Source organism: Natator depressus, chromosome 24 (assembly GCF_965152275.1).
Source record: "Natator depressus isolate rNatDep1 chromosome 24, rNatDep2.hap1, whole genome shotgun sequence".
NCBI classification, from domain to species: Eukaryota; Metazoa; Chordata; order Testudines; family Cheloniidae; genus Natator; species Natator depressus.
The window spans coordinates 5622200-5648854 of NC_134257.1; the positions used below are offsets into that span (position 1 = coordinate 5622200).

Below are 26655 nucleotides of genomic sequence, written 5' to 3' on the forward strand. Positions count from 1 at the left end.
GTGAAACATCTACTACTAAATCCCCCAGGGGGACGGATTAACCCTCGCCGCCCCTGCAGGGGCAGCATGGTGTCATCATTCCCCTTGTGCAAAAGGGGGAAAACTGAGGCACAGAGCAGGAATGTGACCTGCACCGCTGATTAGTGCTCCGAGCTCAGGACCTGTCCCCAGGTCTTGGAGGGGAGTTGCTGTCAGAACCGGGATGGGAGCGTGGGAGTTCTGGTTCCCGGTGCTGAGCGCAGAGCCGGGGGGCATGCGAGGTGCCCTCTGATGTGGTGGAGGGGGTGAAGCAGTTCCTGTGTGTGTTAGTTTGGATTTGGGGGTGGGGAGGCGGCTAGCAGGTTTCTGGGCTCCAGCCTCAGAGTTCTCAGCCTGGCTCTCCCTCGTCCGTTTCAGCGTGAGTTTGAAGGGCCTGGCTCCTGAGGAACTCGACTCCGCTGCGGGGCAGTTGGACCGCTTCTCCCAACACCGCAGGGACCCCCGCCGGGCCCCCATCATCCGCAGCAATGACGAGCTGGAGTCCCTGCTCACGCAGGATGAGGAGGAGGACCTGGAGCGGGCTCAGGTAGGGGATGCATCTCCTCTTCCTCCCTTGAGCACCAGGGGACTTGCCTGAAGGGGGTGGAGGGCCAGATCCTGGAAGGGGCTGAGCATCTCCTGCCAGCTGCTGAGTGTCCTCAGCTCCCACTGGCTTCAGCGAGAGTGCTCTGCACCTCACAGGATCAGTGCCCTTCTCCCCCACCCCGCCCCTCACCCACTTGCACCTGCATGTTTGCAGCAATCATGCAACCAGCTCTCATGCTTCAGGGCCTTGTCCCGCACCTGACACGGATCAGGACGGAATTATCCCTCCGCTTGCGCATCACTATGCACCTGGCCGCAGTTGAATCCCCAGGGGCAGCTGCCTTGCTCTGAAGTACCCGAAATGGGCCATGAGAGGCAGGGATACTGACTCAGATGGGCCAACGGTCTGATACAAGGTGTGGGGAGACCGGGCAGGAATCCAATCTACTGTGGAGGGAGGGTGGATGCCTGCTGAGATGGACCGAGTCTGGTCTGGTAGGGAGGTGAATGGAAAATGAGATGGCCCAGCAGTGCAGTCTGGAAGGGTAGGGGGAAGTTCAGAGCAGACTCCTCAATGGGTTAAACCAGCCAGGCAACCCCTCCCATCCCTGCCCAGAGCTCTCTGCTCCAGTCCCCATCTGTTTTCACCCTGGCTGTGTGGCTCCCTTTGTCAACACACGGTGGAAGGAGGAAGGCAGCACAGTTCCTGTTCGGGGGCGTTATCCTCGAGAAGCGATTTTTCTCTTTTGGGGAAGGGAAACGGCCGGCAGCGTCGGCGAAGGCCCGTGGAGTAAAAGTGAAGTACGGAGCCTCGTGCGAGACACGTTGCGATGGCCTGGCCGCTCGTCCGTCCGGTCCTAGATCGTAGAGCCAGATGGGACGTTGTGATTGTCTTGTCTGACTCGGGGTGGGGGAACCACACCTGGGTGCTGGTGCTGGGGGGGGGGGGGGGGGGCTCATCCCCGGCTTGAAGTGGATTTCATTATATACAGGGATAACAGTTTGGTTCAGTGGCTCTCAGCACCCCCACTGTACAAATTGTTCCAGCCCCCCTGGAACCATGGCTGGGGGGGTCCTAGTGCCCCCACAATGGAAATATTCATGGTGGAGGCCCGCCGTGGGGCATCTCTACGTCGCCACCCACCAATGTGTTCCGCTTTGCTAGAGTGACTTGGATTTGTCCCCGCCCCTTTCCCTGCTCCATGTGCTGGGGGGCAGGGGGAGGGAAGAGGAGGTGAGTGGGACACCGAGGAGGGACTGGAATGGTCCCTGCGGTGCGTGGGATCATGCTGAGTGGCAGGTAGGACGCCCCAGCTTAGCCTGGTCCCTCCTTCCAGGCTCTCCCAGGCCGGGGGGACAGGACAGGGTAGAGGGGAGGGGGCTTCGGTGCACAGGGTCCCAGCCACTGAGACTGCTGGGGGAGCACAGGGCACCTCCCATCTCAGTAGCTCTCCTCATTATCCCTCCATTTGCCCCCCACCCTCCATTCACAGGGAGCATCCCCCCGACCCTGGTCTCACCTGCTGCATAACACAGGCCCCAGGACTTCCCTGGGTTAATTCCTCTTTGAACTAGAGCAGATTTCAGAGAAAAACATCCAGTCTTGATTGAAAAGTCTCCAGTGATGGAGAATCCACTACAACCTCGGGGGAGTTGTTCCGATGGTTAATTTCCTTCCCCGTGAAAAATCTGCCCCTTGTTTCCGGCCTGGATTTGTCTGGCTTCAGCTTGCAGCCACTGGCTCATGCTCGCCCTTCCTCTACTAGACCGAAGAGCCTGTTAATTCCCGGGGTAGAGACTTACAGCCTGGGGTCCAGTCATCTCTTCACCTTCCCTTTGTGAAGCTAAACAGATGGCACTGCTTGTGCGCGCCCCTCTCGGACGCGTCCTCCGATCCTTTCACGCTCTGCCTCTTCCCTCAACCTTCACCAGCCTCCTGCTGGACTTGTGGGCACCAGAAGGGGGCCCAGGATTCCAGGTGTGGTCACGCTGCGGCCAGATGCAGGTCCCCTGGTGCTTTAACAAACATCAGGGGTGTTTAACCCCTGGCTAAATTCCAGCCTGGGCCAATTCTACCGACAACTGTTCGCTGCATTTTGGTAGGGGCCTCGATCAGACCCCTGCTGCAGTAGGTGCTTCACCTACACTAGTGAGAGACCGTCCCTGCTCCAAAGAGCTGACAGCCTAAACAGAAAACTGGTGGGAGGGGAAACTGAGGCACAGAGCAGGGCAGTGACTTGCCCTGGGTTGGCCAGCGGCAGACCTGGGAATGGTACTCAGGGGTCCTCAGGCCCAGTGCCAGGTAAAGGTTCCCAGGCTGGAGTACTGCTGATCTCTGGGATGCTTGCTGGTCTCCTGGCACTGGATTCCCTTTCCTCCTCCTCCAGTGGACAGGAACAGGGGAGGGGGGAAGACAAGCGAAGAGCTAAAGGTGGGGGGAGAGGGGTGACTAATTTCTGCCCCGAATGAGACCACCTCAGTGCAAAAATCCACACCGTGCATTTCGGGTGTGAGCTGCCATGGGGATGGTGTGTGGTGGGGAATGGTGTGGGCTGGGCAACCGAGAACGTGACAGGGGCCCCTGACAGTGGAGGTGTACAGGCTGCTTCTTGAATCCTCTCGCTCTCTCGTGGCTGCTGTGGGGTTCCACCCCAGAGGTGGCTGCACTTTAGTGATGGCCGAAGCGATCTGCATAGCTGCCCACGCAAGAGCGTCTGGAGAGGCGAAATTCTTCACCCCCTCACCGCAGCAACCCAACCAGCTCTCCTTGGAGCAGTGGGTGGGGGTCCCGGCCAGGGCTTTGTGGACCCATGTTCCGCTGGCGAGGGGGCGTGGCGGGACCCTGCCCCCCTCCGGGCGGGTGCTGCGGGAAGCCATGGGCATGCCGCTGTGTTTTTGAGCTGTTGCCCCCAGCCACCCCCCCTCACCTGGCGCAGCGGGGGCAGCTGGATCCCTGCGCTGCCTGGCACCGATCCCTGCGCTTGTCCCCAGGAAGATGCCAGGAGGCTGCAGGCATATCGGACCGGGCAGAACCCCGCCTCCAGCACCCTCTCCAAGTGCCTTTCCCTGAGTGGCATCGACCGCTTCCTGGATGCGGATGGTGAGTAGGGAAGGCCCCTCTGCCCCTCCATCTGGCTCCTCCAACCCCAGCCTGAGAGGCCACCCCAAGTGCTGGTGGGCGGGGGGGGGGACCCCAAGTGCTGCACGGCTGCCCCCCCCTTGCCGCTGTGCAGCACCACCCACAACCTCCTCCCGCTATGCTCCAAGTTCCCCACCAGGCTGTACCGGCTACTGGCCACCAAGGAGAGAGCTGAGACCAGAGGAAATCCCCGGACCTGCTCCAGGGCGCTTGACCTGTTGGATTTTCTTCCTGGCTTAGCCTCCCTTCTTGGTAGGGAGGGTTGGGAAATGTGGGGGGGGTCTCTCCCTCTGCAGTCCTCGGACAACCCTTCCCCATCCCAGCCCATAGGTGCTGACTTTTTGGTTTTGATGGTGGGTGCCTCTCACTGGGCCCCTCCCCCTCAGCTCTGCCCCCTTCCCTGAGAACCCCTCCCCTGAGTGCCTCCTGCCCCTCCCTACCTTAAGGACACTGGGGGGCAGAGAGGGGTCAGTGGCGGGGCAGCCCTGCTCCACAGCTGACGGGTGGGGCAGCCGCTGAAGAGCTGGTTGGCGGCCAGCCCCAGGGGTGCTGAGCACCCCCAGAGTTGGTGCCTATGCCTGCCCCCCCGCGCCATGGTCTCATCGGACAGGGAGGAGAGGAACTGGGCCATGTTGTCACCAGCAACTGAGTGCAGCTACAAGACTGGGAAGGCCCCGCCCGGTGATAGCCATTGCCGGGCAGAGGGCAGACTCCTGCCCCTTGGGAGGAAGCCGGATCAAAGCGACCTGGGTCAGCTTCCCACCTGATCCCCTTGCTAAGGTGGGAGACTCTGCTGGGGGCAGAGAGCCAGCCCAAAGCCAGGCCCAAGCAGGCTCTAAGGGGCACATCAGCCTTTCGCTGGTGCCCTCTCCCCTGTGAGGGGAGCGACTTTTCTCTAGGGAGAGCGTTTCCCTCGGAGAGGGTCCCGTCCCGCGGTGCTGATGCTCGGTGTTCTCTCCAGCACGCTGACTGTTTCCTGTGTCTGTGAGGAAACCGCCAGGCCCTCGGCTTTGTGACCGCTGCCTTATGGGCCGCCCCTTCCTGAGCCCACCGTGCGTCTCCGGCCCAGCCTTGGGTTTCAGTGGGGAGATTTCCGCGACTTTGCAGCGCGATGACGTCCCCTGGCTTTCGCCCTCGGGGGCCAGCCCGGCTCTGAATCTCTGTACTGAGCCATCTGCTGAGCTGTTGCTTCCCTCCTAAATCAATGAATCCCCCAAAAACTTTAGCACCGAGGTGAGGTTGCCCGGTGTGGCCTGCAGCCCTGCCAGCATGGGGAGAGAGGTGAAACTTAAACCTCTCATTCGTGCCCTCAGGGTGCACAACAGAAGTTATCAGAGCCGGGCGATTTTGTAAACTGCTAGTTCTAGGGGGCTGTATCTCAAGACCCCCTTACTCAAAGGGCCCCAGAGCTGGACCATTAGCCATACCCCTCCCCCTAAGGTGACACAGCACGTTGCAAGACAATCAGAGCACTTGGAGTAGTTGACCGTTAGACAGAAAGCAAGACTCAACGTTAACTGGAGCCGGCGCTCTGCTATTACGCTCCTGTGTTCTCCGGTCCTGACCCCGAGCCTTGCGGTATCTCTAGGAAGCTGCAGGGTGCTGGATCGGTGTCATAGTCATTTGTTTAGTGTAGCTGTAGCCCACAGGACGTGGATCGTGCTGGGAACCTCTTCATTGGCCTCTGGGCTACGGCTTCCTACCATCTTTTTTTTTCGCCTTTGCAGAAATCCCCCTCTTCGCTTCTGGGACGGACCTCGCCAATGGGTAAGGCTCAGAGGCGTTTGCTCGTCGTCAAGCTGTTTCTGGGTGCGTTACGGTGGAGGGGCTCTACTTGGAGAAGGAGGATGGTCCTTTGTGGGTAAGACGGAGGCGTTTGCCTCAGGCGGTCTGGGTTCTGGCTCTGGTATAGGCTCCTTGTGTGACCTTGGGCAAGGCTGCTCCGTGGCTCAGTTTCCCCACCGGTAAAGTGGGATTAATGATCCTGACCTCCTCTTTTAAAGCACTTTGAGACCTATTCATGAGAGGAGCTTCATCACTGCTGGGCTTGCTGTTATCCCTTTGTTTCTCTTTTCTATGTTTCTGAGTTTTTCAGGGCAGGGGCTGTCTCTCACTAAGTCTGTGTACCGTGCCTAGCATGATCTCAGCAGCCGCCTCTCGATGCTACCATAATACAATAATAATAAGCCGTTCCCCAAGCCCCGAACGGTTAAGAGGCTAAGGACCCCTGTTAGTCCAGTACCGTATGGAGCAGGTTTAATTGACGCCAGGCTTCAAATGGGCTGAGAACCTGGATTCCCAGCCCCTCCCTTGCTGTTGCTGAATTGGTGGCTTCAGAATCATGAGTCAGGCCCTTCTCCCCCCCCCCCCCCTGCAAATCACGAGATTTAAAAAATAAAACCAGTAAACTTGAGGTTCTTTTTATTTACCTTCTGGTTTTGGAGCCAATGGGATTCACATTTTCAAGCTTCTGTTTGCAATTGTGAGAGCTAGAAACTTGCTTAAAAAAAAAAAAGCAGCAACAGCTGAGATTCTCTCCTAATCCCATGACTCCAGGAGTGGGCGCTTTAAGAAAAGACACCAAATATCATGAGTAGGGCCCTACCAAATTCATGGAACATTTTGGTGAATTTCACAGCCAGAGGGTTTTAAAATTGGTCAATTTCACGATTTCGGATGTTTACCTCCTGAAATTTCAGGGCATTGTAACTTTGGGGGTCCCGACTGAAATGGGGATCACGGCGGGGTGGGGTCACAAAGCGGGGGGGAGGTGTCGCAGGATTGCCACCCTCACTTCTGCGCTGAGCCCAGCTCTGAAGGCAGCAGCCCCGGAGCTTCCTGCAGGAGGAGGTTCCCGGAGGTAGAGGTGACGCCAATCTCCCCTGCCCTGCTGGAAGTGCCCCAGCTGGGGGCCCCGAGCTGCTAGTCCCGACCAGTGTCCAAGGACCCCAGCCAGTTTGGAGACCCCTGGAAAAATGGGCACCCTGAGCCCCAGCAGGAGCCGGGGGGGGCTGAATGCCCAAGCACAGACGCCCTCAGGCTGCTGCAGCGCAGAAGTGAGAGTGGGGATGCACCACCCTCCCTTCTGTGTTGCCTCTGGAGGTGGGTCTGATCTCCCCACCGAGAGCCTGCTGTGCAGGGGAAGGACAAGTCCTGTCCCTTCCCAGCCTGGCCAGGACTAGCAGTGCTCCCGGCAGGGGCGGTCCCAGCAGCAAGGGGGAGACTGGATTTCACGGAGAAGGGCTTATTTCGTGGTCTGTGACACATTTTTCACCGCCGTGAAATTGGTAGGGCCCTAATTCGTGCGATTCCTGATACAAATCGCACTGCAACGGTGGGAAAAGTTTCCCTTGTGTGGATAGAGTCATAGAAGCAGATGACAAGCTGCTGAGAGCTATTTAATGCCTGAAGATTTGCTTGAATAAAGGATCTAGTGGGACATTTACCAGCGTGCCGATCCACAGAGGTGTTTAGGCTCCTGATTTCAGTGGAAGTTAGGAACCTAAATACCTTTGTGGATCTGGGCCCAGCGGACTCCAGTTCCTAACTCCGATGAGAGGGAGTTCTGGATGACAGAGGGTTTAATGCATCTGGGCGTCCCTTTAAGCCGTCAATTTCATTTGGTTTGCTCAAGCATCCTCTTGAGCCCACTCGTTTCCGAAGTCCTTTCCCGGGCACGTCCAGCTGCTGCGTCGCGGCCCCTGGATGTCACGATCCCAGTCGGCTCATGGAATGTGACTGATGCAAACCCTGAGTAACTCGTCTGAGTCAGGCAGCCAGAATCTCCCGGCTGCAGGGCCCCAGCTCTCACTGCTGTATTAGCCCAGCCAGCATGCTGGGGTTTGCTACGGCTCTTGGGGCCCTGGCCAAAGCCACCTCAAGAGGAATGGGAAGGAGTAGGTTCAGTTCCCTGCTCTGCCGCAGACTCCCCGGTGTGAGTTGGCTAAGCCTATGTCTACACTGCAATTAGACACCCGCCGTCTACACTGCAATTAGACACCCGCCGTCTACACTGCAATTAGACACCCGCCACTGGCCCCTGCCAGCTGACTCAGCCGGAGCTCAGTTCAGGCTGCAGCCCAAGCTCTGGGGCCTTCCCACCTCGCAGGGTCCTAGAGCCCAGCCACCAGACTGAGGCACAACTTCAAAGCACAGCTGGTTTTAGAGGACTAGAGGTTTTAGCGTGAGCCCCACCATCTGCGGATCCGGGCTGGGAGGCCCACTCCAATACACTGCGCAGTCTCACCTGCGACTGATCAGCCACCTCCCGCTGGGCTTGATCAACTGACTCTAAAAGCCAGCGAGCATCTCCGGCAGGAAGCGGGTGGGTTTTTGTGCCGAGGGCCGGAGGAAGAGCTGCATCCGTACAGTGTGGGAGTTGTTACCTGATGGGTTGGGTGTCTGAAGCATCAAACTGTGCCCTTCAGAAAGGGGCTGAGTAGAGTCTGGGCATGTGGGGTCAGCCCTTCTTGGGCTGGGGGAGACAGGCCAGGAGCCTGCAACCGGGTTCAGTTCCTTGCTGCACCCACAGGGACAAATCCTTGGATTTGTCCAAGGTGGGTGACCTTGGACAAATCACTTAGGCCAGATCCTCAAAGGTATTTAATAGGGCTGTCAAGCGATTGCGCAATTAATCGTGATTAATTTTTTAAGTTAAAAAAAGTAATTGCACGATTAATCGCATTGTTAAACAATAATAGAATACCATTTATGTGTGTGTAAAGTATTTTCAAATATATTGATTTCAGTTACAACACAGAATACAAAGTGTACAGTGTTTATTTTCTATTTATTTTTGAATACAAATATTTGCACTGTAAAAAAACAAAATAAATGGTATTTTCCAATTCTTCTAATACAAGTACTGTAGTGCAATCTCTTTATCATGAAAGTTGAACTTACAAATGTCGAATTATGTACAAAAAAAACTGCATGGAAAAATAAAACAATGTAAAACTTTAGTGCCTACAAGTCCACTCAGTCCTACTTCTTGTTTAGCCAATCGTCCAGACAAACAAGTTTGGTTACATTTGCAGGAGATAATGGTGCCCACTTCTTGTTTACAATGTCACTTGAAAATAAGAACAGGCATTCGCATGGCACTGTTGTAACCAGTGTCTCAAGGTATTTATGTGCCAGAAGTGCTAAAGATTCATATGTCCCTTCGTGGTTCATCCACCATTGCAGGGGACATGTGTCCATGCTGATGACGGGTTCTGCTCGATAACAGTCCAAAGCAGAGCGGACCGATGCATGTTCATTTTCATCATCTGAGTCAGATGCTACCAGCAGAAGGTTGATTTTCTTTTTTGGTAGTTCGGGTTCTGTAGTTTCCACATCGGATTGTTGCTCTTTTAAGACTTCTGAAAGCATGCGCCATGCCTCGTCCCTCTCAGATTTTGGTCAGCACTTGAAATTCTTAAACCTTGGGTCGCGTACTGTAGCTATCTTTAGAAATCTCACATTGGTACCTTCTTTGCATTTTGTCAAATCTGCAGTGACATGTTTGTAAATCAAACACCTGCTGGGTCATCATCCGAGACTGCTAGAACATGAAATCTATGGCAGAATGCGGGTAAAACAGAGCAGGGGACATACACTTCTCCCCAAGGAGTTCAGTCACAAATGTAATTAACGCACTATTTTTTTAACGAACATCATCATCACGGAAGCCTGAAGGGGCGTACAAATATTTAGCATATCTAGCAAGTAAATACCTTACAACGCTGGCTACAAAAGTGCCATGCGAATGCCTGTTCTCACTTTCTGGTGACATTGTAAATAAGAAGCAGGCAGCAGGGTCTCCTGCAAAGGTAAACAAACTTGTTTGTCTTAGCGAATGGCTGAGCAAGAAGTAGGACCGAGTGGACTTGTAGGCTCTAAAGTTTTGCATTGTTTTGTTTTTGAGTGCAGTTATGTAACAAAAAAAATCTACATATGTAAGTTGCACTTTCACAATAGAGATTGCACTACAGTACTTGTCTGAGGTGAATTGAAAAATACTATTCTTTTGTTTATCCTTTGTACTGTGCAAATATTTGTAATAAAAATAATATAAAGTGAGCACTTTGTATTCTGTGTTGCAATAGAAATCAATATATTTGACACTGTAGAAAAACATCCAAAAATATTTAATAAACAAGAGAATGCCAATTGAAATTTAACAGTGCGATTAACTTTTTTGAGTTAATCACGTGAGTTAACTGCGATTAATTGACAGCCCTAGTATTTAGGTGTCTAACTTCAACAGAAATTAGGGGGGTCTAAATCAGGAGTGGAACTCCCTAAAAGTGGGTGGGGGGCCCACTGGCACCTGAGACCCTGCCCCTGTGCTGCCCCTTCCCCTCAGGCCCCACCCCTGTGCCTCCCCTTTCCTCTGAGACTCTGCCCCCAAGGTGCTCCTCTCCGTGCCCCCCCATCGCTCACCCTTATGGCCAGTAAAAAGTGATGGGGCCATGGCCCCCTGGACCCCCCTGTTCCGGTGCCCCTGGCCTAAATACCTGTGTGGTTTTGAGCCTTCATCTCTGCATGTCTCAGTTCCGCCTCTGGATGCTGGAGATAACAGTGCTTCCTGCCTCGCAGAGGTGCTGTGAGATTAAACGTTTCACAGAGTGATGGGGGCTCAGTAAGGGGGCCAGAGAGAAATATGCCCTTTAGAAGGAGACTAGCTCCAACCTAGAGGTATAGAAAAGGCTTGAATGCCCCTTCTGGCAGGAGAAGGACCTGCGGGCAGGGGCAGAGGCAGTCCTGCTGAGAAAATCTGTAGCGATGCTCCAAGCTGGGTAGAAAGCTTCTGTTTTATCCACCTCCGGTTGTGGTCACAAACCCAGCATGGGCTGTGCTGAGAGGGCAGGATTGGGGCGTACTTCATTCACTGGCTGGCCCAGGCGGGCAGTCAGCTGTGGCCACCTGCCTGCTATTAACAGGCTTCATTCATATTTATGCCTTGGGCAAAGCCTCCCCCAGGTGGGGTGTCCTGGCATCTGCAGAGACTGCTGGTCTCTGCTTCCAGTGGAAGGGGGGTATTTGTCGCAGATAGTAAGGGAAGGGTTTGAGATTCCTGGGAGGCTGGTACCAGACTTGTAAAGATTTGAAGATGCAGATAGGCACCCTGCTGAAAATCACACTAGGCACCAAAATGCCTTAACAGATCTGGTCTCAGGCCTGGCCGATCTGTCATAGTTCACTGCCTTCGCATATTACAGCATTGCCATCTCTGGCTGCTTTATAGCAAGTCTTATGTTATTCAGTGTGGTTTTTCCTTAAAGCTCTAGCTCCTGGGGTCATGTGATGGGAGACCCTCTGCTTTCTTTCTTTTCTTCTTTTTTTTTTTTTTAATTAAAGTAAGTTTCTAGCTCTCTTGTAAAGTTTGGAGATGTGATTCCCTAAAAGCTCAAAAGGCAGAAAGCAAACTAAAAGAGCACCCGACATTAGTTACTTTTCAAAGTTTCAGGATTTTTAAAGTAAAATGGGTGGGTGGGCTTTTTTGCGGGGAGGGGACTGGTTCATTATTTTGGAATGCTTGGGATGGCAATACTGCTGTTAGGCTCTTCGAGTAGATGACTCTAGCTGGATGACTGGTAGAGTTGTTTCAGAAATGCATTTTGTTTTTTTAAGTTGATGAAAGTGGGGAGTGGGGGTTGTTTTCCCCTCCCTGTTTGGGTTTTCATTTAAAACAAAAATCAAGAGTCTTTTTTTCTTTTTCTAGTTGGCGGCGGGGTGCGGGGGGGACGGGGGTGGTATTCAGGTTTGTGGGGTTTGGCTTTTTTTTTTTTTTTTTTTTAAACAAAAAAAATCTGGATGAAATTTGGTTTCCTCAGGGAAGTTTCTAGTAGTTTTTTGGGGGGAGAAAATGTAGACAAAAAAGTTTCAACCAGCTGTGCTCATTGAGATAGCGTTGTTCACCCCATCCCTGTGACATTATGCAGTATTGCCTACTGGTGAGAGCCCAGGCCACGGAGATTAGATCCTGCACACTGTTGGAGGAGATCCTTTCTGTCTTTAATCTGCAACTCTGTTGTCTATTTGCCACTTGGTGGGTGACTTTGGGTAAGTTGCTTCCCCATTCTGTGCCTCAGTTTCCCCATCCGTAACGGACAGATGATGATTATGTTCCTAGCCAGTGTATTCATGTGTGCTGGACTTGCCCCCCACCCCCGCTTTTTGAGCACACGGAGGCTGCGTTAATTTTCATCCACCACAAACTCCTCCCTCAATGAGATTTCTGTGGCCAGGGTCTATGCTGCTAGAAGCCAGCATAGACCATGAAGTGTATCTAGTCCAGCGGTAGCAGAACTGGGAACAGAATCCACCACCTGCTCTTCCTACGCTAGACCCGGCTCCCCTCCCAGAGCTAGAAAAGAGAACCCATGTCCTGCTGCTCTGACCATCAGACTCCACTCTCGGGGCTGGGAATGCAGAGCTTGGGCTTGTGATTCCCTTGCTCCGACTGCTAGACCCCACCAATTCCCTGAATGTCTCCCGAGCTGCCTGTCACACACTGTCCTCCATTGTTTGCGTCTGTGTCAGGCGGGGCGGCCAGCGCCGAGGGATCTGTCGCTGGAGCTGGTGGGAGGGGATGAATGGAGCCACGGGCTACCAGCGATTGCTCGCGGAGAGCAGCTTCCCAATTTGGAGCTGACTTGAAAAGAAAAATATCGGTTCATTCTGGCCAGTCCTTGTGAAAAAGCATGGGTGAAACCCTGCTGGCCTGGGGCAGAACTCCCAGGGATCCAGTGAAAGCTGTGAGTTAAATCAGTACATGGCCCTGTGCTACTAAAAGCACCTCAGGTTATTAGGACTAGCAGGGTTTAGGACAGGAAGTGAAGACGTAGCCCATATCCAATTGAAACTGCAGCGGGAGGTGGCTGGAATGTAGCTACCCAAACTGGACTTTACCCTCCCCTATTTCTGCTGTTTGTTTACCTCTGCTGGACTTCAGTGGGACTAGTCAGTTTCATTTGTATTTAAGGTCGATTTCACATCTAGGCTGTAGCTAAGGCATTGGACTGGGACTCAGGAGACCTGAGTTCAAGTCTGGTCTCCTTCTGTGACCTTAGGTAAGTCCCTTAGGCCCAGATCCTCAAAGGTATTTGGGTGCCCCAAATCCCATTGATTTCAATAGGAGTTAGGAACCTCAATACCTCTGACTGAGGATCTGTGCCTCAGTTTCCCAATCTGTTATATGGGGGAAAATAATTCTTCTCTTGTTGAGTTAGTGTGAAAACTTGTGTGCTCTCTTGGACCTTTTCTACGCACACAATCTTGTGCCACTTCACCCACACCAGTATGGTTCAAGCCATGCAATCCCGTTAGTGTGTAGGGGCATGTTGAGTCTTGAGAAGAGAAGACAGGCGGGGAGAGGAGGGGAGCTGAAAACTGTCTTCCAATATGTTAGGGGGTGTTACAAAGAGGACAGTGATCAATCATTCTCTGTGTCCATGGAAGGCAGGACAAGAAGTTATGGGCTTAATCTGCAGCAAGGGAGATTGAGGTTAGATATTAGGAAAATCTTTCTAACTCTCAGGGGAGTTAGGCTCTGGAACAGGCTTGCAAGGGAGGTTGTGGAATCCCCGTCACTGGAGGTTTTAAGGACAGGGATGTCAGAGATGGTCTGGGTTTACTTGGTCCTGCCCAGCTGGACTTGATGACCTGTTGATGTCCCTTCCAGCCCTGCAGTGCTGTAATTCTTTGTAGGGCTCCTAGCACAATAGGCCCCCGCTCTTGGTTGCGATCTCCAGGTGACTGTAATCTCTTTGAGGCAGAGACTGTCTTTCTGTTCTGTGTCTGTACAGCGCCTAGCACCGTGGGGCCCTGGTCCGTGACTGGGACTTCTAGGTGCTCACGATACAAATATTAGATGCTACTGTAATACAAACAGTTAATAATACGCTTGGCGAAGGATAATCTTGAGACATCAACGATGGGTTGTTTTTAATGGGATCGCTTATTAGGTTTTAAAAAACTAGGTTTTAAAAACTTTTTACAACCCAACCTAATGCTGACTTTGTCCCCATTCACCATTTGAGATCATTCTGCCATCAGCGCATTGCCCCGGAAACGAGTGCTGGGGTTCGTATGACTTCCGTGCAGGGTGGGATACAGGTGCCGGGGCTGGGAAGGGAACAGAAAGACTTTCGATAGTTGCAAACTGGTGAGGTGGGTGGGGACAAGTGAAAGGTGACTCTTTTCATGTGTTGAGTCTGATTTAGCTGGAAGCTTCCTCCTCCTGTTGGGAAAGTCCCTCTACAGCCAGATCTATGCTTAAAGCTTTCGCCAGCCTAGCAGTGAGGGGTGTGATTGTTTAATGACACAACTGTGCCGCAAAAGCCCTCGTGTGGATGCAGCTCTGCTGCCTAAAAAGTGCTTCTGCCACCGTCGTCGATTTTTCACTCCCCAAATCAGGACCAGCGGTACCGGCAACGCACTCTTTTGCTGGTATAAATGCATCCAGGCCAGGAGGGTTTTGCTAGTGTAGCTATGCTGGGAAAGCTTTTCAATGCAGACGAGGCCAAAATTAGTGGGGCCATGCTGGGCGGGAGCTGGGTGGTGCCCTGGGAAGGCCCCCTGGAAATCTTTACTCCTTCCAAGAGTGCTGGCTCCCTGCCCAGGAAAGGGTCAGGGAAAAACCTTGAATTGGGGTCTGTGGACCATGTGGGAATGAAATTCCGCCTCCTTAATCCCCTGACTCCTGGAGCTGGGGACTTTAAGGAAAACCCCACACGATGCTGCCAGAGTTGGCAACGCTGAATTGGCCTTGACAGCCAAGCCCATGCTGCATGCACTGGCCTCATTGTATTCCCTTCCCTCCCTGTTGATTGCAGCCAGGGGTGGGGGTGACCAGCTCACCCCGTCCAACCAGCTTTCAGCTGCCGTTTATCCCTGCGGTTGCAATGAGAACGTGACCCCCTTTCCAGCCAGCAGGCGCGCTGCATGCCTCCGAGCCGTGTGGGACAAAAGCTCTTTGCGGCCATGCAGACGTGTTAATTGACCTCTCCTTAATGGGTCTGCCTTGCTCAGAATTCCCCACCGTTAATTAGTGCAAAGGCTCATTCCCCACCCTGCTTCGCAGACAAAGGTGCCCTTGTGCGTGGCGCCGGCCCCCTGGGAGCCTGGCCCATGTTTGCTCAGGGCCCTGGCACTGTTGTTCTCAGTGGGCGATGTGAGAGGTGCCAGATCATGGCCCTGGATTGGGGCAGTGGCAGGGCAAGCCCCACCCCTGCCAATCGTGCTGTCCCCTAGTATCTGTAAGACAGCGATGCCCAGAGCAGGAATGCAGCTCCCCCTGCTAAGAGCACAGGGGGGCTCCCTCTCGCCCCAGGTTTGGGGTAAGCAGCTCCCCATCCCATAAGCAGCACCTCCAGCCTCACCCCACAGCTCTGCCCCCCCACCCCCCGAACACCCCGTCTCCTTGGCTGGTGCAATAAGAACTCCTGTGTTGCAATCTGCTTTAACCCTGGGGAAAGCACAAGACCCCAGCACGAGCAGGGCCCTGTTGTGCCTGGTGCTGCCCACACCTGGAGATGCTGCCTGCCCTGAGCCCGTGTCCTCTAGGGCCAAGGGGAGATGGCTCCCTGTGGCCTGTCCGGCTAGGGGCTAGGCTGAGACCTTCCTGCTCATTTCACATCTGTCCCCAGGTGGCTGCCAGCATGGCGTAAAGCAGCTGTAGGTGCGAGGCAGCTGGAATCTCACACTCCCATCTCACCTCCTAGGCCCTTGGGCTGGCTTTGACTGTGATCCTCTGCCTGGCTCCCGCACCTCCCCACCATGCCAGGCTGCAGATGTCCAAATCCTCGCCCCACCCCCCCCCCAGCCCCGCCTTGCCGAGAGGATTACCATGATCTCAATCCATCCATCCCCTGTCACAGCCCATTCCCATCTTCATTAGGGGGAACCAGCCAGCTGGGGGCTTTGTTATTTCAGGGTTGGGATTATTGAGCGGTGCCTCTCCCCTGGCTTTGATAAGGCCGATCTCTCGCTGGCTGCCTGCAGGGCGCCGGGTATACAGAGGGTAACTGGAAGCTGCATGGGCTGGACTATGTGCCGGGCACTGAGCCGTCAGTGCTAACCTGGCCTAGATCTGCGTCTGTTTCACACCGTGGATGGGACCCTTTTCTCTCTGCCTTCCCTTCCCCTTGGTCAGCCCAAACAAGAGCCTGTTTCGGGGGATGGGGGAAAGGGGGTTTTCTTATCGCTCTGCATCTCTGGCTTTGGAATCAGGTCTCTGCCTGGGACCTACCCCTGTCCTCGCTCTGTGTGTGTAACATACTTGTAGTCTCTGCAGGGGTGACTTCTGGAGCACACCTCACCCTGGCAAGGCACGGGTAGCGAAAGACCCAGAATGAGGGAGCCCCGTAATGCTAATGTAGGAAACTTACCCTGCTGGAACGGCGTCTATTCCTTTACCATGGATGGCTCTTTCTGTGACCCTGGTGCTAAGGGTCTGCATTCCTGATGGCGGTGACAGCAAGGGGAACGCTGGCTTTTGACTGAGCCTTGGGACTGAAATTTCTGTGCGGAGACAGGCAAGCGACTTGCCCAAGGCCACCCAGGAGGCTAGTGGCAGGGCTGGGATTAGAACCCACGTAGCCTGGGTAGTCCCTTAACCACAAGTCCATCCTTCCTCTCGGGGTACAGCCGGCAGATTCCCACCCTGATTCCTGCCTGGGGCCCAGTGACTTGTGGCAGGTCTCTTCGAAGGGCGCCCAATCTTAATGTCAGGACAGTGGGATCGGCCGGAGGTGGGAGGATGGGAGGAATTTACCTGTAGTGCTCCCCCCAACCACCCCCTTCTCGTTGATTGGTGTGGACTTGTTCATGTCCCATCTCTCTGGATCAAGCGGGTTATAAGCTGCTGCCCATCACCGTGGCTTCTGAGCGCCTGAGCTCAGGGGTGTGTGAAATCCCGCCCCCCCCTTTCCTTCCTGTGCAAAGGGGATGAGGCTACAAACCCAGTGGCCCAGCCCAACATCTAAGGCTGCCTAAGCAAACAGAGGGCTCTGTGTGCGCTTCCCCCAGCTGGGGGCGCTGGCCCCTCCCTATTTCCTGCCCTTTTAACAACAACAAGAAAACAGGGGGATTGTTTGTCTTTAGCGCCTGTGGGTTTTTTTGTTTTTTGTTTTTATCCTCCTTCCCCTGCAGCTTTAATGCTGGGAGCTGCGGACAGCTGGACGCTGCCGGGGAGGCCAGAGACCAGGAGAGCCAGCGCCAGGAAGGGAGCCCTCTAGGACGAACCCTGAGCTTCTTCATGAAGATGACGGGCAAGTCGAAGGTAGGAGGGACCATTGGGTTTGTGACCCGGCCGGGGACTGGCTGTTAGGGGGGAACCCGGGCCTCCTGGTTGGAGCTTGTGATCAGGAACTCCTGGGTTCTCTTCCCAGCTTTGGATGGGGAGTGTTGTTTCGTGGTTGGATCATGTGAGTGGATGTCAGGACTCCTGGGTTCTCTTCCCAGCTGTGGGAAGGAAGTGTTGTCTAGGGGAGAGAGCATGTGAGAGGGTGACAGGACTCCTGGGTTCTCTTCCCAGCTTTGGATGGGGATTGGGGTCTGCTGGTTAGAGCATGTGAGAGAGTGACAGGACTCCTGGGTTCTCTTCCCAGCTTTGGATGGGGATTGGGGTCTGCTGGTTAGAGCATGTGAGAGAGTGACAGGACTCCTGGGTTCTCTTCCCAGCTGTGGGAAGGACGTGTTGTCTAAGGGTTAGAGCGGGGTGGGGGATGCCCACACCTGCTGGTGCTGGGACCCCATCAGCTAAGGAAAACGGTGGGACTTGTGGGAGACCTCCCCTACCAGGGTGCCTGGCAGCTCAGGTAAGTGGCATTCTCTGTGAGATGTTGGCTCATCACCCCGGTGCTTTTGATCCAGACTGGATCAGAATCAGTAACCTCGCGGTGATGGATTCCCTGCGATCCATCCACTGCCCGGCAGGCAGCTCCATTGGGATGTCACTCCCCCCCCGCCGTACCCTGGAATTCCCCTTCGTTGGGTCGTGTGCTCAGCCTCTTCGTTCCTCAAAACCGGGTGTATCTGCAAAGCAGCTGCCTTGTGATCGAGGAAGTGAAAACCTTTTCCTGCCTCATGAAGGAACGGGTAGGCGGTGCAGCAGGAAGAGTTGGTTTCTCTAGCGAGCACGTGCAGAGCTCTGCCTTGCCCACCACGGCTTCCTTTAGTCAGGTCCAGGTCCTGGGGCATGTGTTTCAGAGAGTTTCCTGCCACTGCTTTCCAGTAGATGGGCCCAGGCAACAGATTCTCCCAGGAGCGCTGAGCACCAGCAGCCATTAGTGGGTACACTGAGCTCAGGACTCTTGGGTTCTATCCCAGACTCCTTGGCCTAGTGGTGGTCCTGCTGTGTCATGCCTCAGTGTCCTGTTCCAGGGGGATAATGTTATTTACCCACCTTTGTAAAATGCTTTTGAGAGCCACACGTGACTAGCCCTATGTGAGTGCTCAGAGCCATTATTTAGGATTGCCTGGCAGCCCCCAGGAAACAGCTAGTTGGCTCCTTCTGACTTGAGCTAACGGGGAATCACCAATACAGGGCTCATGACACATAGCTGGGCAGTGCCGATTCCCTCCACTGGAGGGCAGTGGTGCCACATGCACGCTCGCCCATTCAGCACACTGCAGATTTTCACGCTGGCTTGTCTCGCCCTTCCTCTCCAGGGCCAGGCAAACAACAGGAAATGTTGCTTTTCTCTTGATAGCATCTGCAGGGTGCAGCCTCGCTCCTCCTGATGAGCATGGATTAGGCAGCTGGGTTAAACCCCTCTGAGGCTCTTTTGCAGAGCTTTGGCTCTGTAGCCCGCGGGCCCAGCCCTTGCACAACAGGGTGCCATGGGTGCAGAACAGGTGCAGCTGTGCACGCTTGCCTGGGTGCATTATGGGTTTCCCCCCAGCTTCCTCCAAAGCATCCCTCTAGAGATTAGGGGGTGGGGTGGGGTGGGGACCTCTCTGTCCTGATCCCATGCGTAGCACAGATATGGGGCTGAATTCACCAGTGCAGAGCCCAGTAGAAGGGGCTCGAACCTCCCACAGTCCTGGGGCTGGTTGGAGCCTGCCCCAGCCCTCACTGCTCTCGGGGTCCCTCGGGCACCTCAGTCCTGCCCCCAGGCTACCTTCAGCGAGGGGTGCGCAGCGCTGGAGCGGCTGGTTCTGTCGTACCCTGGGCTGCCGCACCCAGCACACGGACTCCATCCCTGCTGCTGGCTGGGGGCCTGGAGGATTGAATCCCACCCCCAGATGCCGAGGGGAAGCAGGGCTGTGGACCCTCCGCTCCGGGCGCGGCAGAAACCATTAATCCCGACCAGCCTCCCCAATGTAATCCTTCCTCCTTCCTCTCCGTTCAGGGGCGAGACGGATTAGCAACCAGCTGTTCACAGCGTTACCAGCTGGCCCAGGAGTACAGACTTGCTCATCCCCCCCCTTCCGCTGGCAACTTTCAGCTCTTGGCCCCCAAGTGTGGAGGAGGGAGAGGGAATGCCTTCACTTTCCTTCAGAGGCTGGCTTGGTCTTGTTTTTCGCTCCATTCAACAGCTGTTTCCAAGTCTGTTTCCCCACTGGCCTGCCCTTGGCCTGAGATGATCCAGGCCATCGCTTGATGCTTGAGTCATGGGGCGCCAGGAGGTTGTAGTAATTTAAACCCTCTCCTGTGTATTTCACTGTTGCTTATTAATCATGGGAGGGAGGGAGGAAGGTGGGAAATGGAATGAAAACCTCTCTGTGCCCCGGGAGCCCTGTCTGAGAGTGGGGCCCCCTTGTGCTTACGGATACACGAGGAGAGAAAGTCCCTGCCCCAGACAAAGGGTGGGAGGGCAAAGGGAGATGCCAGAGGTTACCCAGCAGGCCACTGGGAGCATCTTTGATTGGAGGATCTCAAAGTGTCTTATAGACACGACTGAGCTCAGCCTCGCAGCACTGCATGCCTGCTTTCCAGAGACCGAGCCGTGGGCTAGAGGGGATTTGCTTGAGGTCACTCTGCAAGCTGGTGGCAGAGACTGCCTGGAGAACCCAGGAGTTCTAGCATCCGCACCTGTGCTAACCATCGGATAATACCTCCTGCCTAGCTGTTCCTTGTGTGTGCAGTTATCTGGAGGTCGGAGGGCGCAGAGGAAGCATTAGAGATGATCAAGACCGAGATTTGAGGCTGGTTAGAAAACCCCAGGGAAGCTGATGTCAGCTGGTTTGGATCCAAAGTGCTTCCTGGAGCCCAAGAAGCGGCTAGAGAACAAGGTTTGAACTGCCCTGCGGTTGCTAGTTTGTTTTGCTTAGAAGGGATCAGACTCGGGACATGGGTCAAGGGCCCCCGGAAAGTTGCTTTCGTAAATTTCCTTTTGAGTAAGTTACCCGACTGAGTCTCTCATTTCAGGGAAGGAAAAGGTGTTCATTCCTTAGCCTCTCCCCCTTCTCTCTGCATTGAGCAGGGTTGCTTTCAGGAAGTCTGGGATTGTGGTTCCAGGGCTGTAGTCAGGAACCAGTCGTTTCTGTCTGACTTTAAAGCGATCTCCAGCCGGATGGGGAAAAATAATCTGTTTAGACGTTCTTTGCCAAACCAGCCGGACACACAGGGCTTCATGTAACAATTGCATCAGGCGTTTTGTCTGCCTAGCAAAACAGGGATGTGCTTAAACTGGGAGCCCGAACTCTTCCCTTCCCCACTAGCTCTTCACCTCCAAATACTAAACCACCGGCCTTTAGAACCTACCTCATCAACACAGGAATCTTCATGAGAAAGCTCAATAATGCTTCGTACTTGGAGGCTTTCATCCAGGGATCTCAAAGCACTTTCCAAAGCAAGATAGAGTGAATCCCTGCTCTAGAGATGGGGAAACCGAGGCACAGGGAGGGTAAGTGACTTGCCCGAGGTTACCCAGCAGGCCAGGGTCAGAGCCTGGACTAAAACCTGGCTCTCCTAATTGCTGGCTCAGTGTTCCAGCACTAGACTATGCAGCCTCGTGTTTTAAAAGGGACTGGGTAATTTTACGGCCTGTAACTTTGTGCCTCTGTTAGGGGCTGAACCTCAACCTAGATCCTGATGTTGGGGAGATATGGAAATTCCAGTCCAAACTGGCTGATGTCTGGAGAATTCGACTCTGACTCACCATAAAGAAAGATTCGAGCTGTGAATTCGGACCTGAACCCATATCGGGATCTGGTGTCTCCATTTCTGACATTAGCTCCCTTCGCTTGATCCCCTGCCTGTGATCTGTGTTCCAGGAAATCCTGACCCGATGCAATAGCTAAAGAGGAGGAGACAATAATAGCTGCTCTCAGGTGGCTGGGAAAAGCAGGGAATATCTTCAAACTTCCCAGCAGGAATAAATCCCTGGCCATGAATTGCAGCACAGTGGGGAGATGCTGCTAGGTTCCTAGTTGTCCAGCAAGTGGGATTGTTTGCAAGTGACACACAAATGTGCAGAGTAATTTACCCTAATGGCCTGAGCACAGGACTGGGGCCCAAGAACTCCTGAGGTCAGACCCTGGCTTTGACACTGATTCCCTCATATCATTTGATCTCCAAGCCTGAGCTTTCCCATCTGTAAAATGGGAAAGCGGGGTGACCAAACTGCCCAGCTCCCAAGCGGCGGTGGGATTGCAAAGCCCCATACAACTGCCCAGTACCCTACTATGCAACATGGAAAGAGACTAGGGGCCAGAGTGAAATCGACGCAGCCCTGCTGGCCTGTTGGCAGCCTGTTTTCACTCGCTCAGGATCTGATCCTCGTGCCCCTATCCTTGCAGTTGCCGTCTAATAACGCTCCGGACACGCTCCTGAGAAGGTGCCGAGCCGCGGAGGAGATTGCCTGGTATATGGGGAGCTCTCAGCTGTTGCGAGGCCAAAGTGGAAGGTGGGCGGAGGGGTGCTGGAAGCCTTCTTGCTCTCGCTGTGTCTAGCAATCGCATTCTCACCCCGTCGCCTCCGGGGTCCCACCTTCATGTTACCTCCTGGGCTCTGGGGTGCTGCCAACTTCCCAAGTGGTGAATAAATATGGCCCGGCTGTTACATGCCCAGATCGCCGATCCTGTGGGGTATTTTTGTCTCTCCAACAATAAGTTTCGACGGGGCCGCCCACCCGCCCGCCTGCGGGTTTGAATCGCCTTCAAAGTGGCACGGAGCGGACGTCTCTCTGCTCCCTGACTCAGCCGCTAATTGAGCCCAGCTGCTTGGTGTTTCTGGGACGGGAGAAGGGCCCTGGCTGAGCGATCAGGTCGGGCCTCTCCCGGGCTGCCCCTGGCGCGGCAGGACACGTGTTGTAATGCAGTCGGCCATTCTAGAACAAGGGATTTTGCTATAGCTGTGTGTCACCTGGCTTTCTCATTTCTTAGCTGCCCAGGTTAATCCACCGGGAGCTAGCTTCCCCGATAAGCGCTGAAAAGAGCCGTTTCTACCATGCTACACTGCATGGATTTCCCCAAGTCCTCCTCCAGCAGGCAGCCTGTGAAATAGGCTCTGAGTTCTTGGGGCGGGGGGGGGGGGGGAGGAGGAGGCGATTCTCTGGGAGGGGCTCTCTCCATGAACTGAGCCAGGAGTGTGCTGCTGAGGGGTGTGTGTGTGTTGCTGTTACAGCCAGTGTTGTGTGGAGGAGAGGTGGAACAGAACCTATATCTGGTTCTTCACAGTCCTTTGGCACTTTTTTGCATGAGTGTTAACACTGAAGTCCTGGCCACTGTCCCTTGTGGGCGCTCACATTTCGCTTCCTTCAATTCCCCAGGCAGTTTCAGTTGAGCATGAGACTCTTCTTTACCTCCTGCCCGAAATGGTTCTGCCGAGTTGCTGTGCGGCTGTTGAGCAGCAGCCGTGCTCCGCGCTAGAAAGGGCTGAGTTAGCGAGCCGGGTGCAGCACTGCTGTGAGCGACTAAACAGCTGCTCCGTTCCGCCACAGAGGTGGTTGCATTTCTGTGATGAGTGAGCAATCCCTGGGCAGCCGTGCTGTGAGCTACGATACAGCTGATGTGTTCCAGCCCATGGGTGGCTGCACTTCCATGCTGGGTGGGTGAGTTGCTGTGAGCTACTAAAGAGCTACATTGTTCCACCCTAGAGGCGGCCGCATTTGCATGCTAGCTGAGTGATCCCTGCCCACTGTGGCTGTGAGCTCCTAAACAGTCGTCATGTTCCACCCGAGAGGCAGCTGCTCTCTAGCAGTGGGCTAAGCAAATGCAGCAGGCAGTTTGTGTGTCAGTTTGCAAAAGGTTTGGAAGCGCTCCTCCGCCCAAACACTGCTCCAGCGTCCCCTTTTCTTCAACCTCCGCTATTTTTAGACGTGACTCATGTTCTAAAATCAGAATACTGTGTGTGTTTTAAAAATAAACCCACTGAGCTGCTCATGAGCATTACATAGAATTCAGTGCTGGACTGGTTTGAATATTTCACTGGCTAATGAAAACAAAGAGAAACACTCCATCCCAGCGGTTAGGACGCTGTTTTGACGGCTGGGGCCGGGCCTAGGCAGAACTTCCTGGGAAGTGATTTATCACGTGCTATGGCCACTCCCACAGCAGTTCAAAGATTCTCTTTTAGGACCCGATCTGATGCCCACTGAGTTCTTCCATTGACAGTAGGGTGCTTTAGATCCGGCTGTTAAGAAGCAGGTGAAACCTGCCCTCTCATTTATTTAAAGAGACAGGATCCCAGCCCTGAGGGATGCAGGGAATCTGCAGGTTAGCCTGTTTTAGGGCCTGATCCTGCAAGGTGCTGATGCCTGGCTTGGATGGGAGGCTGTGGGAAGGGGTCTCCTCAAAGGCTGGTTCAGCTGTGTAAGTTAATTTTACAGGCACTGCTCTGTGATGCAGAGGGAGAGGGTTGCCAGTTTTGGTTGGACACATTCCTGGAGGTTTCATCACATGACCTCTTTAATTACATTGTCATCTTTAATTCCTGGAGACTCCAGGCCAATCCTGGAGGGTTGGCAACCCCAAACCTTAACCTGTCACAGTCTAAATAGGGTAAGCCGGCGCAGGACAAAGACTGACCAGGAGGGGGCAGGGACAGGGGTTGAACCCCAGATCCAGCCGCCTCCACGTACTGGAGGCAGGAGCGAATCCCAGCTTGGCTCCAGATCAGAATTTCTTAACTGACCACCTGTCCCGCTAATGGGCCAAACCAAGTCCCTGGATCGGAACAGAGCGAAAGTGGGTCCAAACTTTGCGTCTGGGATCCATAGCAAGAGTAAAATGAAATCAATAGGACCAAACGCTGTGACCACTGTGGAATTTGTATATGTAAATTGTGTGATTTTTATATCTATCTATACACATGTATAGTGTGCGTGTGATTATAGAGAGTGTGTATGTATGTATATATTTTCTAACCCATTTTTACCTGATGGGCAGAAGGCTGAAAGCAAGAACTGTATGCAACAGATGCTAATTGTGCTCCTTAATGCACCACTGGAAGGGGCTCAGATACTAGGGTGATGGACATGGGACAGGATAGGATTTTTGTCAGCAACAATGAACACTGCTCAGCATTTCTGACATGCGTAACTTACGAGGGATGGAACCCAGCGATGGGGTTGAAACTTCCCCAGGGTCTGGAAGGTACATCGGGGGTGTGTGTGTGTGTGTGTGTGTGATGGAACATTTTGAGTTCAGCCCCACCTCTGTAATGTAAAAAACTGAGCATAACACATCATCAGGTGGGGGTGTAGCTGAGAGCAAACGTAGGTCTGTGATGAGAGGTGATAGGGTAGGAAAGTCCCCGCTGAAGAGCGACCGTGGTGATATAATGGGAGTGGAATGTTTTGAACAGCTGAGTGGGATCCCTACCTGTACACAGAAATTCTTAGTGATTGAGACGTTCCAGCAGACTGAAGGAAGCTCATTAAGCCGCCAGTCAGGCTGTGTCATGGTTGGAAGGAGGAAGCATCAGACACAAGTTGGGTTAGTTTATGCAGACGGCGGTGGGTGTTACAGGATCCGGGTTATTTGCATAGGTGCCAGAACTAGGGGGGCTGCCGCACCCCCTGGCTTGAAGTGGTTTCCTTCATATACAGGGTTCACAGTTGGTTCGATGGCTTTCAGGACCCCCACTATAAAAATTGTTCCAGCACTCCTGGTTATGTGGTATCTATTGTTGGAAAGTATGTAGCAAATCTCCATTGTGGGGGAAAATCTGCATAATTGCAACTATCGAGCGGAGACATGGAGGAGGATCTGAAAGAGAGGGGGTGTTTCTGGGGGAGGTCTGGCAAGGAAGCACTATAATAATACCTTGCCTTCCTCTAGCAGGATCTCCAAGCAAATACAAATGCAGCCACGCACCACCCCGGGGGCGGGAGGTGTTGTTGTTGTCCTCATTATACAGATGGAAAAACTTAGGCACAGTGAGTGGACACCTCTCAGACACAACGTCGCATGGTGAGAGGTGCCAGTGAAATACATAAAATGAACAGGGAGTTAGTGTTAGAGCCAGGAGTCCAGATTTCCAGGCCCCTCCCGCAGCTCTAACCACTAGACAGTACTCCCCTGCCCACAGGAGGGCTGCAGGGAATCTGCATTTGGCCCTGTTTTAAGGCATGATCTTGCAAGATGCTGATCACTGGCTTCAATGGGAATTTGAGTCCTCCCAGGAGGCAGCTTGTGGGGAAGAGACTCCTCAAAGATTGATGAAGTCAGAGCTGGGGATAAAACACAGCAGTCCTGGCTCCCCAGCATCTGCATTAACCACTAGACCATGCTCCCTCCATGGAGCTGGGGATAGAACTGCAGAGTCCTGATGCCCAGCTTCCTGCTGTAACCACTGGACTCCCAGATTCTGTTCCTGGCTCTGCCACTAACTTACTGTGCAACCTTAAGCATGTCACTTCACTTCTTTCTGTGCCTTGGCTTCCCCATTTATATAATGGGCATATTGAAGCCATAGGGAATGGGGGAGCAAGCCATGGTGATGGCTGAAACTTTAATTCTTAAGATGTTGTTTTCTCTGTACTGCACTTCCAAATGTCTAGAGAGCTGCTGTCTGTCATGTATTAGGTGTCTGAAGGTGCAGCTCCTGTTGTGACAGGCAGAGTTGTGTAGCATGTTACAGAGGAGCTAAACACACTGTGGTCTTCCCCGGGGAGACTTGACTTTGGTTCTTTATTGTTCCGATTTTCCATAGTCTGAAACAAACCGTTCAAACTGTAAGTATAGTTTTTCTGTTTGCATATAGAAGCCATGAGAGCTGGGCTGCTTGGGGTGATTGCTTAGGTGCTGTGCTTGGATAGGTGAGCAAACATCACCCCAGCTTTCCTCACTGTAACAGGGGAGTAATGATTGATCTCTTCCTGTGTGAAATGTTCCCACGCTGCAGGGGACTTGGCTGATCACATACAGCTGCTGGTTTCCGCTCCTTGTTCAGAGGAGCGGAGCAGAGGGGAGCGGGGAGATGAAGTGGAGAACAAAGGAAGCAGGGTGACTAAACTGAAAAGGGCAAAACCTCGCTGCCCTTGAACTGAATCTAAGCAATGACTGTAGCAGTCCCAGTGGTGCAGCATGAGTGGGAGAGACACAGGGCTGACGGGTGGGGAATGCCCATGAGACAAGATGTGAGCCACTACCGGGAAATAGATTGAGAGTCCCTGGTCCAGAGCTTGACCTGCTCGACGCACCTGGGGTGATGGATGAGGAAACGGAGGGACAGAAATGTGAAGGGACTCACAGAAGGTCCCGCAGTGAGCCACTAGCAGAGCTAGGAATCGAACCTGTGGCTCTCGCTTGCCAGGGCTTGATTACACACCAGGTACAAAACTGAATTGGAATTACAGCTTTAGTTCATCACCAGGCCAAATCCCACAGGAACATGGGCCTCCTTGCAGAGCAAGCGCCGGCTGGATCGGTCTCTGGCTAGTCCTCTAGGTGGGCTGGCTGGCTATGCGGCTGCTGCTGTCATTGGCATCTTATTGGGCCACTCTGAAGCTTTTGGTACCCACGTGCCAGCCAGCTAGCAGCCGTCCTTGGTAAAAGCGCTTCAGAGTTTG

The 26655-nt window shown here is 53.7% G+C and overlaps 1 protein-coding gene across 1 annotated transcript in view; it reads left to right on the plus strand.

Moving 5' to 3' along the window:
* The window catches only part of ARHGEF2 (Rho/Rac guanine nucleotide exchange factor 2), a 133497-nt gene that overhangs the window by 23512 nt on the left and 83330 nt on the right, over positions 1-26655 (plus strand). The window contains exons 3-6 of the mRNA XM_074938292.1: positions 397-565; positions 3556-3664; positions 5431-5470; positions 16844-16973. Coding sequence (XP_074794393.1) covers positions 397-565; positions 3556-3664; positions 5431-5470; positions 16844-16973 — 448 coding nt within the window. The remainder of the gene's footprint in view (positions 1-396; positions 566-3555; positions 3665-5430; positions 5471-16843; positions 16974-26655) is intronic.